The sequence below is a fragment of the Podarcis muralis genome, chromosome 9 (assembly GCF_964188315.1).
Source record: "Podarcis muralis chromosome 9, rPodMur119.hap1.1, whole genome shotgun sequence".
In the NCBI taxonomy this organism is placed as follows: domain Eukaryota; kingdom Metazoa; phylum Chordata; class Lepidosauria; order Squamata; family Lacertidae; genus Podarcis; species Podarcis muralis.
Genome location: NC_135663.1, coordinates 24,857,603 through 24,874,239, shown reverse-complemented (window position 1 = coordinate 24,874,239; position 16,637 = coordinate 24,857,603). Strand labels below are relative to the sequence as shown.

At 43.5% G+C, this 16,637-nt stretch overlaps 1 protein-coding gene across 4 annotated transcripts in view; it reads right to left on the bottom strand.

The window, feature by feature from the left end:
• Nucleotides 1-16,051, bottom strand: part of MCUB (mitochondrial calcium uniporter dominant negative subunit beta) — a 61,768-nt gene extending 45,717 nt beyond the window's left edge. The window contains exon 1 of one of the 4 annotated variants that reach the window (XM_028743119.2): nucleotides 15,764-16,051. In XM_028743119.2, the coding sequence (XP_028598952.2) occupies nucleotides 15,764-15,892 (129 nt within the window). In that variant the 5' untranslated portion in view covers nucleotides 15,893-16,051. Of the gene's footprint in view, nucleotides 1-15,217; nucleotides 15,286-15,763 lie in introns of those variants that run through there. The other 3 variants (XM_028743118.2, XM_077933910.1, XM_077933911.1) reach the window with 3 other exon arrangements.
• Between the last annotated feature and the right edge of the window lie 586 nt (nucleotides 16,052-16,637).

The following is a 16,637-nucleotide window of genomic DNA, read 5'->3' as shown; positions in this document are numbered from 1 at the left end:
CTTTTTTTAAGGATAAGGAGAATCTATAAAACTTCACAAGAAGTGACCCCTGACTTTTTTATTCTTTGTTATGGTAGCCACCAAAATCTGTATGGAATAGGCGCTTTTTAGGGTTGGCGTTATGGACCTATATCATTTTGCAACAAAAAGGAAGGCTTCCCCTAGCTCCCTCCTCACCTGAAAAAAAGAAGCACTTAAATTTATTAAACTACAATAAATGGTTCAACCTTTTGGTAGTAATTAGCACAGCTGAATTTCCATGATGTAAAGGTGGAAAAGGAACCAAAACAAGCATGATGGCTGCCTTACTTTTAGTTTAGTTATTTGTTCAACACTTCCCACAACCAAAGGAAGTACCAAAGTGACACACAAAACGATACAGGAATACACAGTACTAAATATCTTTATCCTTCAAAACAAAAATATCCACCTTCACGCAACATCAAAAGCAGATACTAAAACCCAACCATTATTGTTATCCAAATGCTTGGCAGAATATATAAGTCTTCACCTGGCACTGAGAAAATATTGGTATCAGGTACAACCCCCAAACATTTATTTGAGGGGGCCAGCTGCCAATCTCAGACAGAGAGCCCTTGAGATATTGGGGTCTCAAGCTGTGTAAAGCTTTATAAGGTCAAAACCCACACTCTGAACTGGGTTTGGAAACAAACTGGCAGTCAGTGCTGACAAACCAGGACTAGAGCTTTATGTTCAGATCTCCTGATCCTAGTCAATAATCTGGCCACAAAATTTTGCATGAGCTGCAGCTTTCAAACCATCTTCAAAGCAGCACAGCATAAACTGGGCAGTAATCTAACCTAGAGGTTACCAGAGCACAGACCTTGCCTTGGAGTGCAACTGTGCTTACTTGAAAGTAAGTCCCACTGAGTTCAATCACACTTCAATGCAAACTCTGCCCAATGAAGTAGGCACATGATTGCAGCTTTCATACCCACCACTCTATAGAGCACAGAACACCAACACAGAGTCCTCTCCAGATACGGTTGGACTACAGTTCTCATAACCCCTGACCATTGACCAAGCTGGTTGGAAAAAATGGTAGTTAGGAGTCCAACAACATCTGGAGGGCACCATGTAGGCTATGCATGCTCTAGAGCAGGGTTTCTCAAACTTAGGTCTCCACCTCTTTTTAGACTACAATTCCCATCACCCCTGACCATTGGTCCTGCTAGTTATGGATGATGGCAGTTTTAGTCCAACAGCAGCCGGAGACCCAAATCTGGGAAATCCTGCTGTAGGGGAACCTGTGACCCTTCAAATGTTGTTGGACTCCAGTTCCCATAAACCACAGCCAGCTTGGTCAATGGTCAGAGGGGACGGCAGTTACAGTTCAACAACATCTGGAAAGCTGCAGGTTTCCCATACCCCTTCAAGACTCTTGTTGTTTAGTCGTTTAGTCATGTCCGACTCTTCGTGACCCTATGGACCAGAGCACGCCAGGCACTCCTGTCTTCCACTGCCTCCCGCAGTTTGGTCAAACTCATGCTGGTAGCTTCGAGACTCTGGCAACCCTCAAATATATGAAACTGTTTTCAGTCCAACTAGTATCTATTCTGACAGGCACTGGATCTCCAGGGTCTCAAGCACAAGGTCTTTACCACCAGCTGCTACCTGATCCTTGTAGCTAAAGAAGACAAGACATGAACCTGGGTTCTTTAGCATGCAATCGAGGGAACATAGCTTTCAGTGCATTCATTCCCTTGTTACATGACAGCTGCCTCTCCTGTAAAGTAGAATAATTTCATACAACCATTCTTTCAAAGAAAAACACAACCACATTTCCATTTCAGTAAGGATTTGCATGCAAACTGTTCAGAAAAACACAGACTTTATCTCTCCCCCCCCCCCGCAAAAGGCTATTTAAAATTCTAGAGGATGGATGCTTTAAGAAGCTAATTCCTCTTCTGCTATGCTTTTGTCTATTTTGTCTATTTAAGTCTTTTGATAGCTTTTCATTTCCCAGGATTTTACATTAAGTAGAACTGTTGATTGTAGGACTTGAAAAGCTCACTCTCTCCCCCTCCCTTTTTCCGGGATTTCTTTTGAAAACTTGACTTTCTAATTAAAGGCACGTTACTGAAGCCTTATCTCCCAGGTGCCAGTTATACATAATAACAGTTAGCTGGGCTTAGCTTGCAAGCTGTGTTTGCAGTGAGCTATTTCCTGTTTCCTTTTTTCTGGATAGGGAAGGTTAGGTCCAGGGCCACTTTGCAGGTTACAACATGAATGAGGAAGAGTCTACAAAGCTGTCAAAAGACTTTTGAAGCTTCCCTACAGATTTCAAAGATTACACAGTATTTGCAAATACTGCATAATATATAAAGATCTAACTGAAGAAAAACAGCAGGGTGTCTAGAAGCCTGTAGCCAAAGATTTTACTGAATTTTTCACACAAAAGTTTGAAATTCAAGCCTGGGGTGGTAGTTCAATGGCGACCAGAGATTCTTGTAACCACATCTGTGACACTTAAAGCAGCTCACCCAATCACTGCTAGAGCTGCAACCATCACCACAAAAATACTTGAGTCAGCGCATTATAATTAATATATGCTAAGAGAAGTAAATTGAATCAAGGAGATTGTTAATAGAAAGTAGAGAACATTTATTGCCAAAAATATAGCATCTGCCTTATAATATCAAGCTTGAGCATGTGAAAGAAGAAGAAGAAGAGTTTGGATTTGATATCCTGCTTTATCACTACCCGAAGGAGTCTCAAAGCGGCTAACATTCTCCTTTCCCTTCCTCCCCCACAACAAACACTCTGTGAGGTGAGTGGGGCTAAGAGACTCCAGAGAAGTGTGACTAGCCCAAGGTCACCCAGCAGCTGCATGTGGAGGAGCGAAGACGCGAACCCAGTTCACCAGATTACGAGTCCACTGCTCTTAACCACTACACCACGCTGGCTAAATGATTTAAGTGGGCGAATGTTTGTTGTGTACTGAAATAAACTACTTGCTCCCCAAGATAAATCATGATTTTGAAATACTCTGACTAGCTTCATTTTGTTTGCTATAGAGATTACTAGTACAGTGGTACCTCGGGTTAAGAACTTAATTCATTCTGGAGGTCCGTTCTTAACCTGAAACTGTTCTTAACCTGAGGTACCACTTTAGCTAATGGGGCCTCCTGCTGCCGCCACCCGATTTCTGTTCTCATCCTGAAGCAAAGTTCTTAACCCGAGGTACTATTTCTGGGTTAGCAGAGTCTGTAACCTGAAGCGTCTGTAACCTGAGGTACCACCGTAGCCTTATGGTGTTAGGGACCATCACATAAAATGTGGTTACCTTAAGAATTTGGTTATCTTAAGAAAAATCATAGTAACAACTCATGTAGCCAAAATGACACCATACATGCACAACCCAAAGTTTACAGAACTATGGGAGGAAATATTTATGAGAGAAAGAAATGGGAAAACCCAAAAGAGTTTATTGAGGCCTAAGCATGCTTAGTAGCTACAGCTCCAACCTGGTGGAACGCCCTGTCGCAAGAGACAAGGGCCCTGCAGGACTTGACATCTTTTCGCAGGGCCTGTAAGACAGAGCTGTTCCACCAGGCCTTTGGTCAGGGCGCAGCCTGACTCCCTCCTTTGGCAATCTCTACAAAGCTTTAGTCTATGGTTGCCATCAATTTGTATTTTAATTAATTTTTAGAATGTATTTATAATGTTGTACTGTTTTAGTGTTGTTAGCCGCCCTGAGCCCGGCTTCGGCTGGGGAGGGCGGGATATAAATAAAATTTATTATTATTATTATTATTATTATAATGCTAACTTTTGATGGGGAGGATGGCATACAGAACACTGGAGAATGCTGGCTGGAACCACAAAGATAACCAACTACTCCACACTGAAACATTTTGTTGCAGGAGCAAGTTATAACAGAGATCATTTTCAACAGAATTATTGCTCCAAAAGCCCAATTTCAGAAAGGGTTGAGATAGGAGCTCTAACTCCATAATTAAACCTTCTGAATAAGCTTTTACCCTTAATCTAAAAGCAGCAACTATAACCCAACCCCTTGGCCAAACAAAATACTACGGTGGCAGTATGCCACTCTCAATTCCATTATGTCACATTGGCACTGAACCAAAATCGAAAGCAAGAGAATGGATGTTGTTGTTACAAGTGCTGAGGCAGGCAAGTTCCTTGTAATAGGGATGAGAGGATCTGCCTGGCTTTTCTCCAGACTCTGCAATGCAATATTCACAAAACAGATGACAAGCTTGGACCGCAAATGTCTTGCCTTTTATTGGCCTTCTATGGACTCTCTCACTCTCTCTTTTTAAATTGGCATTTTAAGATCCAAGAAGCTCTACTTGTGCACATCAACAAGCCAAGACTAGAGCTTATTCACACAATGTTTTCTGACTTAGACAAGAATTTTTTTGCGATGAAGGGTTCTTGTAAGAGGGGGAGGAATCTCAAATAAAACAAAATGGCAGATTATTATAATCTTGGGTCAAAACTTTAGAACATATTCATTTTGTAGGACATATTAACCTATCTTTCGTGTGGATACATGGCATGTTTGTAAGATATGCTACTACTGGAATTATCAGGGGCAGGGGAGCACTTCAAGACAAATTTACTTGAGGAAAAGGCACATATAAATTCTCTCCCACACTCATCATAACAGAAGACAGGTTACTAGTGTCTGTTGGGACTTCTCTGTGTATCTACTACCCACTAAATCCCTTGGAGAGAAGAGAATCTTTCCACTGGGAAGTAACAGGCTGTTCTGCATGCACCTAAGTGAGGTATGTAACCAAAAACACAAGTCCAGACCGGAACTTCGACACAGCTGAGGAAGGAATGATTAAGCCTCGCTTCTTCATCTGCTGTAGTTTCACGGCCCTAGTGCTCTCTCCTGGTAAGCAAAAAAGCACATACATAGCTATAGGCTACATTTGTTGGAGATTCATTCCCCGTGTCTGCAGTCATGGGATTGTTGTCTATCACATGATGGTGTACATACTTAGGCTGACCCTAGGTTTTTGCCAGTTCAATGGCATAAAGCTAAGGCATAAAGTCAAGGACATGTAAGTGAATTCCAAGAAATTCAAAATGCTTTCTTCACAGTCTCTGATCTAACTATATCACAGACTCAGGCCTGCCTGCCTACTGTGTAGCAGGCAAAATCACCAAGGAAATTAACCTCATGAGACAAAGGAACATAAATAAGATGCCAACTGTACAGATGCGAGATATATTTGGAAAGCTCTTCTCCAAGGCTAAGGAATGATTCATTACAGCTGCTGCTGATGTACTGGGGAATGGCAGGATCTATTACAAAGCTTTTAAGTAGGTTAAGAAAGTGTCCCTTTCTGTGCTCTACACCAACTGAAGAGCTCACCTGAGAAGAGACATTCAACTGCATTGTTGAATCTATGTCATCCAGCACCTCTAGGCAGGGAAAGTGTCAAGAATGATAGCAGTCTGTTGGCAACAACAGACAAGAGTAATTTGCAAAGCAAAACTTGCACTTATGCTGGGGCTTTAGCTACAGGATCAGAAATCAGAACATTTGGATGAGATATCTACATGGTTTTGCTCTGTCTGCCTGCATCTCTCTGTACTCTCTCATAGCAGCAAGTAACAATCATGCCTTGATTTAAATCTTGTTCAAAGATGTTGTGATGCTATATTACGTTGCTGGTTGGAAGGTTTGCAATATCATAGAGGTTGGAAAAAATACTAAATCTTTGATGCCCTTGAAATCTGATACAGGGACCTAGAAAATATTCACTTGTTCCTTCAGCCACGAGCATTGAACTCCACACAACCAGTGCAATAGACTCTTTAATAGACCTGTCCCAGCCATAGGCATGGCACAGTGACACCACAGTACATGGTAAATTGAAGGTGGAAAAAACTCCCAGTTCTCCTTGTCTCCTCCTTCATTTGAAATACCTTGCAGAACAAACTGTGGATATATTAAAAAGCCCAACCTTTAATAGCCTTGAACCAGGATATCTTCAAAGCCACATTTTCCTAACTCAGATGTGGCTAATCCGTGGCACTCCGTATGCTATTGGAATACAATTCCCATCATCCCTGATCACTGAGAACCCTTGGAGGGCCACAGGTTAACCACCACTATCCTAAAGCAATACTGCTTACACCCAAAGGTAAGCTTCACAGGCTCTACTCTCCATCACCACTGGGATTCAATAGGTATGAACTATGTGGCCTTTTTGGTAGTGGCACTGAAACTTTAGAATACCTTTCCTGAGATGATGTGTCTTGGTCCTTTTCTTCCTGCACTGAAACTGGGTATGAACATCCAACACCCATTTAAATAAGTCTGTAACCTGCTGCTTTCAAGTTTGTCTTAGTCTACTGCTACTCTTCTGTAGTTTCAAGATTATGTGTGTTTTCATTGCTTAATGGATTGTTATATGTGTTTGAAGAATTCAGTTGTGTAAGTAACAGAGCATAAATTATATAAAACTTATTTTTATAACAAGGGCATTCAGTCTGGGTTTTTGTTTTTTGTTTAATGCCGATCATTTGTGAAGGATGCAGATTGGCGTGGGCCTCTGTAGCTTCATTTTGCTGCAATCATAAATATAACTGTGGATCTCCATTTTAATATCAGTCCTAAAAATGTTATTTCTGGAGTGATACATTGACAGACCAACAACAGTAAAATTTATTTTTAACCCACATGAGATCTCTATCTCAAGCATTCTACCCAAATAGATTTTGAAAGACCATTTTGTTGTCACAAATAAAGGCTTTAACGGTGACAAGAGTTTCAAAGGAATCACTTACAGAACAGCATAGTTGTGCTAAAACCAGTTTTGTCCTGCTGATAGTAAACCCACTTAAGAAGTTTATACAGCCAGCTTTAAAGCTGCAAACTACAAAAGGTAAAGCTGTGGGAAAATATGAAGTGTAGTAACAGGCTATATAAAATACACTGTATATTAGACTGTTCCTATAAAATCACTCAGAAGAATCAATACTCAGAACTAGATTCTTGTATACAGATGGGTTTATTCCAAAAGCAGAACGCGTGGGGAAACAACTTCAAATTGGATAAAGAGTCTCAGCTTTCTCTTGCTAAGGTGAGTGGGCAATTCTCAGTTACTGGAGGGTTATAAATAAGTAAAAGAATATTTGAGCACAAGGCAGAGAGAGAAGAACCAAACTCAGCTACAATGTTAGCCACTAATGGCTGATGCATATAGCTCTGTTTATCGTGGTAAGTAAACTGGTACCCAGTCTCCAAATGTATGCTACTTATTCATGGAGAATAAAGTTATAAAGTCACAATGGATATATTTACTATGTGCAAGAAGCAGAATGCCTCCAAATCATTTGCTAGAGACTAGGAGTGGGAGAACGATATTGCAGGCTTCCTAAAAGTGTGTTTGGGGACTGGGGAAACCAAAGGATGGAATAGACCTAGGACAGTTCAGTTGGTAGAGCCTGAGACTCTTAATACAGTGGTACCTCGGGTTACAGACGCTTCAGGTTACAGACGCTTCAAGTTACAGACTCCACTAACCCAGAAATAGTACCTTGGGTTAAGAACTTTGCTTCAGAATGAGAACAGTTCTTAACCCGGGTACTACTGTATCAGGGTTGTAGGTTCAAGTCCCACATTGGGCAAATGATTTCTGCATAGCAGGGGATTGGACTAGATGTCCATCAATATGCAGATGATACCCAGCTCTACCTCTCTTTTAAATCAGAACCAGTGAAGGCAGTGAAGGTCCTGTGTGAGTGCCTGGAGGCGGTTGGAGGATGGATGGCGGCTAATGGATTGAAGTTGAATCCTGACAAGACAGAAGTACTGTTTTTGGGAGACAGGGGGCGGGCTCCTGTGGAGGACTCCCTGGTCCTGAATAGGGTAACTGTGCCCCTGAAGGACCAGGTGCGCAGCCTGGGAGTCATTTTGGACTCACAGCTGTCCATGGAGGCGCAGGTCAATTCTGTATCCAGGGCAGCTGTCTACCAACTCCACCTGGTACGCAGGCTGAGACCCTACCTGCCTGCGGACTGTCTCGCCAGAGTGGTGCATGCTCTGGTTATCTCCCGTTTGGACTACTGCAATGCGCTCTACGTGGGGCTACCTTTGAAGGTGACTCGGAAACTACAACTAATCCAGAATGCGGCAGCTAGACTGGTGACTGGGGGCGGCCGCCGAGACCACATAACACCGGTCTTGAAAGACCTACATTGGCTCCCAGTACGTTTCCGAGCACAATTCAAAGTGCTGGTGTTGACCTTTAAAGCCCTAAACGGCCTCGGCCCAGTATACCTGAAGGAGCGTCTCCACCCCCATCGTTCTGCCCGGACGCTGAGGTCTAGCGCCAAGGGCCTTCTGGCGGTTCCCTCATTGCGAGAAGCAAAGCTACAGGGAACCAGGCAGAGGGCCTTCTCGGTAGTGGCGCCCGCCCTGTGGAACGCCCTCCCATCAGATGACAAAGCGATAAATAACTACCTGACATTCAGAAGACATCTTAAGGCAGCCCTGTTCAGGGAAGTTTTTAATCTGTGATATTTTACTGTATCTTTGGTTTTTATGGAAGCCGCCCAGAGTGGCTGGGGAAACCCAGCCAGATGGGCGGGGTACAAATAATAAATTATTATTATTATTATTATTATTATTATTATTATTATTATTAGATGACCCACATGATTCCTCCCAACTCTAAAATTCTATGATTCTAGATGGGCCTTTGAACATCTTTTCTTCTTATGTTATTATCCCTGGAATTCCTCCTCCTTTAAGCAATGCACCCCTTTACTATTTTTAAACAGGCCTTTTGGCTTTTAACTAATAGATAAATATTCTGCATTGTTTTCAGCTGTCACTGTTCTAATAATATTTTAGTTAATAAACAGAGTGCTTGCCTTCATTTTAAATGGCTGTTGCATCATTTAAATGGGATATTATTTATATGCTATATGAATAAAACTTTGTTATATGCGAACACTCATTCACACACACAAAGGAAGAGCTCTGCTGGATCAGGAAAAAAAGGTAAAGGACCCCTGGACGGTTAAGTCCAGTCAAAGGTGACTATGGGGTTGTGGCGCTCATATCGCTTCAGGCCGAAGGAGGCGGAGTTGTCCACAGACAGCTTTCCGGGTCATGTGGCCAGCTTGACTAAACCAGCAATAGAAAACCGTGATGGAAGCCAGAGTGCACGGAAATGCTGTTTACCTTCCCGTCATAGTTGTACCTATTTATCTACTTGCACTGGTGTGCTTTCGAACTGCTAGGTTGACAGAAGCTGGGATACAGCAATGGCAGCTCACTCTGTTACGCATATTCAAACCTGCGACCTTCTGATCAGCAAGCCCAAGGGTGGTTTAGACCACCGCCCCCCCCCCTTTATCTTACTGGATCCGAATAAAGGTCCATCTCAGCCAGTACTTTATTCTTACAGTGGCCAACCAGAGGCCTATGAGATGCCCAATAGTTTAAGACTGGTTTCTGTTTCAGTACGATGCAAGCACTCTTAGGAGGGTTAGCCCATAAAGGAGACATATAGATATTTATATACATAAAGCTGGCATCAGCACTATTAATTACAGGTATGCTTAACCACTGCGGGAGGCAGTGGAAGACAGAAGTGCCTGGCGTGCTCTGGTCCATGGGGTTACGAAGAGTCGGACACAACTAAACGACTAAACAACAACAATACTTAACCAGGATCTCCTTTAAATGCAAAATGTGAAACCATAGTTTGGAGTGAGTTTCAGTCCCGATTTTGAAGAAAATTCTATGTAGTCTCGATCTGAGATGGGGGGGCGGGGGGGGGGGCGTGTTGATTACTACAGAAAGCAGACAGATTGAGGATATTGAATGAGAATTTTAAAGGCTGGCTCCCAAGTTTGCCACAAGGAACTGGCAATACTGTATGTTATCATAGGCAGGTAGGGAAGCGTAAACTTCAGCTGAAAGAATGTGTGATGCCCATTAGCTTGAAAATACAATATTGCTGTCAAATATACTGGATGTCTGGTACAATGCTCTCAAACCTCTTTGCTAATGATATGTAGAATTTTGGAAGTGGAAAGGTGAAGCATGTCTTGGGTATGTTATGTTAAGTTTCTATCTTCAATCTTTCACTTTGATCACTGAGTGTCAGGTTCTTAAAACCTGCAAAAATCACTCAACACACTTTCCCCCCTTCAACTGAATGTGGGAGAAAAGAATGTGGAAGAAGAGAATCAAAGCCAAGGCCATTGTCAAGATTCTGAGCACAACCGCAGTTATTTGGTTGGTTGCTTTTTTTTTTAAAAAAAACAAACCCTTAGAAGTAGAAATGTGATCTCTCATTGTGCAGCATTTGTGTTATATATTTAGACAACATTGATATAAAAAACAAAGACTTAAACAACCTTTCACAAATGCTCATTTCCTTGCAGCTTTATACTTATTTCTTCACTTCAATAATACTGTCGTTACTTGTGCCTATCTTCTGGTGCTGTTGTTTTTACTGCTCTGTCTCAAGACCTGGTTCACACATAACCCTGGGTCATGGTTTGCTTAAGATATGGTTTAACAAACCATGGTAAAGGTAAAGGGACCCTTGACCGTTAGGTCCAGTCACGGACGACTCTGGCGCTCCTCTAGCTTTACTGGCCAAGGAAGCTGGCATACAGCTTCCAGGTCATGTCACCAGCATGACTAAACCGCTTCTGGCGAACCAGAGCAGCGCACGGAAACGCCGTTTACCTTCCCGCCGGAGCGGTACCTATTTATCTACTTGCACTCTCATGTGTTTTCGAACTGCTAGGTTGGCAGGAGCTGGGACCAAGCAACGGGAGCCCACCCTGTCGCAGGGATTCGAACCGCTGACCTTCTGATCGGCAAGCCCTAGACTCTGTGGTTTAACCATGAGTTCACCCCAAATTATCCCACAGATGAACAAACAAGCCATAGCTTGTATCTGCAAAGTTTGTTTTGTTTTTCTTGCCTCATGTTTTCGAAGCTTAGTAACTACCCAACAGAATAGCTAAACAAATCATGACTAAGGAAGAGTCCTGGGTTTATTTGTACAGTAATGAAGGGCTTCAAACCTCCAGATCGTTGTTTGTTGGCAGTAAACAAGTTGGATTCAATCAGCCCCAGCCAAGTATCGTCAATGGTCAGGGATAATGGGAGAACCACCTATTATTTCCTCTGTAGTGGCACACCATATATACTGTATTATGGATTTTTTCCCTTGCCTCTGCAAGTCTGGGAATCTGTTCCACTACCCATTAGACTTAGACATTCTCCTGCTTCAGCTACAGAGGAAATGCCGTCAAGCTGGTTTACATGCCTTTGAAAAATGTGCTTTATTGTGTTTAAGGATTAAGAGGAATGTTTGCAAGTGCACCAAGCAATTGCATGTCAGGTTCCCTTTAGGAACCAGGATGAATTGGTTGGGTAGTTGACAACATCACTGTTCTTATAACTTGCTTTCTCGTTTTAGGGGACCCACGCCCCTAACAATGATGTGAGGTAAGCTCAGGACCGCAATACCTCAAGGACCGCCTCTCTCCATATGAACCTACCCTAACCCAAAGATTATCCTCTGAGGCCCTTCTTCGTATGCCTCCTCAATAGAAGTCCAGAGGGTGGCAACATGAGAAACAGGCCTTTTCTGCATTAGCTCCCCATTTGTGCAATGCTCTCCCCAGAAGGTTCTGCTGGTGTTTTCATTACATACCTTTAGGTGAAATGAAGAAGAATTTGGGACTTGATCTTGTGAAGGCTTCCTTGCTCTAGTTTTAAAATAATTTTGAATTCTCAAAATTCCTAGTTCCACATGGAGCTTTCCTGAGAGGGGCTGAAAGTAATAATGATTATGTAGGAGGAAAGTAATATAAATATACCATTTTAGGCAAAGTGGGCCAGGGCAGATCCACAAAAGGGAAGAGGGTCTGATTGATTCATGAATTGATTGATTCATGCAATACAATCCACTTGCACCTGGTATTTGATTCTGTACTTCTTTCTTGTTCTGCCACATCTTCCCCATCTACCCAACACACACCTGGCTAAAAGAAATAGCAGTGGAATCAGCATAGGCTGTGCAAACTACATGGCATTGGGCAAACCATTTAAGCCAAACTTCTCCCTTCCACCAAGCTGAGCGAGAGGGAGGATTATGCAATCAAAAATTTGGGCTGGATATCAAATTTAAGCAACTGTTTCCAAAGTAATAGCAAAAGGTTAAAAAGGTAAAGGTACCCCTGCCCGTACGGGCCAGTCTTGCCAGACTCTAGGGTTGTGCGCTCATCTCACTCTATAGGCCAGGAGCCAGCGCTGTCCGCAGACACTTCCGGGTCACGTGGCCAGCGTGACAAGCTGCATCTGGCGAGCCAGCACAGCACACGGAACGCCGTTTACCTTCCCGCTGGTAAGCGGTCCCTATTTATCTACTTGCACCCGGGGGTGCTTTCGAACTGCTAGGTTGGCAGGCGCTGGGACCGAACGACGGGAGCGCACCCCGCCGTGGGGATTCGAACCGCCGACCTTTCGATTGGCAAGTCCTAGGCGCTGAGGCTTTAACCCACAGCGCCACCCGTGTCCCTTAGCAAAAGGTTAAACACAGGTAATTGTCAATTTATGCATGTGCTTTTGGGTATAATGCAAAATCACCGAGGGCAGTATCTAACAAAATGCTTTCAGTATCACAAGGATTTCTACACAAAGGAATGTATTCTCCCTCTTCTTTTCCCATGGCACCCCTGAATCTGCTCCAGATGATTGGAGGAACCCCCAGAACAGATTTAAGGGTACACAAAGAGAAAAGCTGGAGGAGTTCCACTGAACAGCCAATGTCACTACCAGAAGCACTTTGTTGAATATTAGATCTAGTACAGGTTCTGTTTTTCCAAATCCCATTTGCAACTCAGTAATAGCACATTTAATGGTTCCAAATCTAGCATAATAGTTTGAAAATGGATTTGCTGCAGACGTTTGTGTCAAATTAGAAAAGTGGATTGCTAGCATTAACCATGACAGAGGATTAATGCAACTGTTGGTTATATTTTGCTATTATTTACAATTTTAAGTTTTAACTTTCAATTACAGCATATACAGTAAAAAACCACCACAATCTTATTTTTCATGCATGCAGTTTTTTATATACCCTTTGCACTTCGACACAATATTATGGACACAATTGCAAACCAAGCACATAATCTTCCCTATAGGAATACTACAGATCGTTTTTAAATAATCTGTCTTGCAAGACAATGAAGCAGATTTATAGTCATCTCAGAGGCCCTCAATATGGGAGGCAGCAATACAACCACTTGATGAAGAACTTTATTGTTTTAAAGATTTATACCCTGCGCTGTCAAGGCCCCTTGGCATTCCCACACCATATTTTTAAGCAAGTGTCTCTGAATACAAATCTATGAAAAGGTGTTTACTAGAAGCGATGCCAAACGATGCTCAAGCTTCCATTTTCCAAGGGAGTAAAACTGAAGTTACTGATAACCTTGCCACATGGTACACATTAAGAAGTAAATGAATAGTTATGATTCACTTAACTATAACTGTACAGTACACAAAATGAGATGGGGTGGAATATTAGAACTGCTTGTCTACATTGCTACGGCGCTGTCCATAAGTGATTGTGTTCCAGGGATATGTGCCCTAAAAGTTCCAGAAATTATGTTAATGAAGACAAACGTTTTGCAGTATCTAAAAGCAGGCACTTGCAAATGACAGGTTTACCAAACCCTGCTGATTTATCAAGCGCATATTTATTTGCAGGATTCATTTCTATGCAAATTTTCTGTTTTCCAAACAACATTGTCTTCGTGCCAGACTCAACTCAAAAAGCATGCAGCTGTGCTAAATCAAGTGTTATTTAAAACGCTTTCCATGGATGATTCATTACCCTTTCAGAACTAGGACAAGTTAAGAAGAAGAAAAGTGCTTGGGGGGTCATGGCTTTCAACCCCGGATTTTGAAGACCTTCTTTGTTTTGCCTGTCATAGGGGAAGACTTTGCCTCCAAGCAACAAGAAACTGACTCCTATCATCACCGTTTTCCCTGAACAATGCAATAACTCCTGCCAAATGCATTTGTCTCAGATATGCCTAGAGGCTCCCAAAGAGAGAAATCCTTAAGGTGCTACTGGAAGGAATTTTTTTTGTCCTGTATAAAGGTTTGGCAAGGAATGAAAAGCCACTAGCTGCACAGATATAAAAAAGCTGGTGGCTAAACATCCGTCAGCAAGTTTCGCGATTCACAAAATTCTTATCTTAAGGAAAGCACACCAAGTATCAATTACCTATATATACCTTAGATTTCTATGTAATACTGGTGCTGGGGGCTGGGTAGCAAGCACTAACTTCATACTAATTTAATACTATATTATTTGTTGCACCAACACCTTTTTCTCTTTCTCTCTTGAGGCACAGACCACTAGGAAGCCTGTTTGACAACCTGTAATGTAAGGTATGAAAAAGAGTGACATGCAAGGTGAAAAGAATAAGAAGCTACCTACCACTGCTTCAGCTAGCTGAACTAATTGGTGTCTCCTATGGGACCATCCCCACAGGCTTCCTAATAATGAAACACAACTGTGCAGGAGACTGATTAACACTGAGTCTTCTAGGATTACAGAAGAGCACTCTGAGATATCACTGGTAGGCTAGCACTTTGCAGCCTCTCTTTAATGTTCACAGTCAATGTAATAAGGTTGCCTTCCTCCGACATTTTGCAAGGTGCACATATGCCAACAAGGCAGGATAGGACTCTGGACGCCATTAGTGCTTTAAAATGGTTTTAGTGAATGGGTGATTAATGAGCTATTAATACCTAAGGACTGAAATCCCACTGGCGACTCAGAGAATAAAACCCCCGCAGCATGTACACATAGGCTCTCTTATTTACGACTGAGCATGCATGTAACATTCCTCCGACAGCAGAAACATTCCCAGTTCACAGCACTCAAGTCTACAAAAAAAAAGGCATTTCCAAGGAAGACAGTATCACTGAACGCAGCAGGATTTACTGCCATGTAAATACACCTAGGATCAGAACGTGTAAATCATGCGGATGCTTACACCATAGGTTAACAAGCATTCAAGTGTCTGGCTTCTTGCTTTTGCTCTAAATAATAATAATAAAAAAATTATACCCTGCCCTTCCCAGTTCAGAAAACCGGGCTAACAACAAATTTAAAGCACTTATTTGTGGGACTTAAAAATGGGACTTTCTTACATATTCCCTCTCTTTGGAGTCGGCCTGGGGACCTCCTCCTCCTCCTCCTCCTGAGTTTGCACGCAGATGGATCTGATCAGCAAAAGGGATCCAAAGCAATGACAGTAAACTTCGAAAAAGGGGGTGGGGATGGGGAAACCCTTCCCTACCCCGCCACCCCACCCTATTAATGTAAGCATCCTCCCTCTCCCCCAAGCCGGAAAACACGATTACAGCCTGAAACTCAAGACGACAGAGACCAAGGCGGAGGAGGAAGAAGAGGGCGGCTCCTTCCCTTCTTCCCCGCCCAGCTCCACAGCCAGCTGCAACTTTATACTTCGCCGTCTCGCGGGCGTGTCCCCGCGGGCGGCCGAAGTTCCAGCAAGGCAGGAAGGCTGTGGAGCAACAGACGGCCAAAGCCGGGCAAGCGCCCGCCTCGCCCTGCCGAGGAAGGAGCGGGTGGCGCGTGCGCTAAGAAGTTTCTTTCCTCAGGCCTGAAAGGAGGAGGAAGCAGCGAGCGACGGGGTCGCCGCCTGCGCCGGGGGGCAAGCCGTGTCCGCTACTCACCTGCAGCCGGTCCGCTGGGAGAAAGCCGCCGCTCTCCCTTCTCAGAGGAGCGGCGAGGAGCACCAGGGGCTGAGGCGCTCGCCACCTTCTCCTGCAGCCCCGGAGCAACTGCTTGGCGGCGGGGAGCATCCTCGCCACCTTGCCCGGCTTCTCCTCTCCGCGCTGAGGGCGCCGGGGCGCGCAGCCGTCGTCGCGCAAGAAGCGGCTGCTGGGCGCGCGCGGAAAGCGAGGCGCGGCGCCGGCAGCACCCGAGGAGCCCGTTGTGCGAGTGAGGAGGCGCGAGCTCTCCGAGTGAGCAGCAGAGGGCGGGTTTAAAGGGGAAGGCGTTTCTGCCGCTCGTCGGGCTCTCCCCTCCCTCCTCCCTCCCTCCCTCACCCAGTCACATTTGCTTTTGCCGACAAAAAGAAAAGCAGCAGCAACAGCCAAAAAGCAGCTCGCGAACGAAAGCGCAAGAGCTGCAAAGTACTTTTCTGCTCCTTGCCCTTTGCCAGCTAGGAGGTGCAGGTCTCTCCCCTGCACAGCTTTCAATCTGTAAAATATTATTATTATTATTATTATTATTATTGTTATTATTATTATTATTATTATTATTATTATTAATTTATTACTCTTAGGCACAAGATGGCATGGGAGAGCATGAAGCTCTTACCGTAATCTCAGAGTTGGGTCCCTTCCAACTCCACAATTCTATAAAAACATCACAGTTCGAATATGATGGATTGCAAGCAAAAACAAACAAAAGGCCAAGAGCAGAAACATTTCAAGTTTTTATACACTCATGGACTGGTAGCAAGTCAAAACTCGCAACCCTCCCAGCAAGCACAAATTTCACGCGATTCTTCGTCAGTTAAGCATGGCGATCACCAGTTAAATC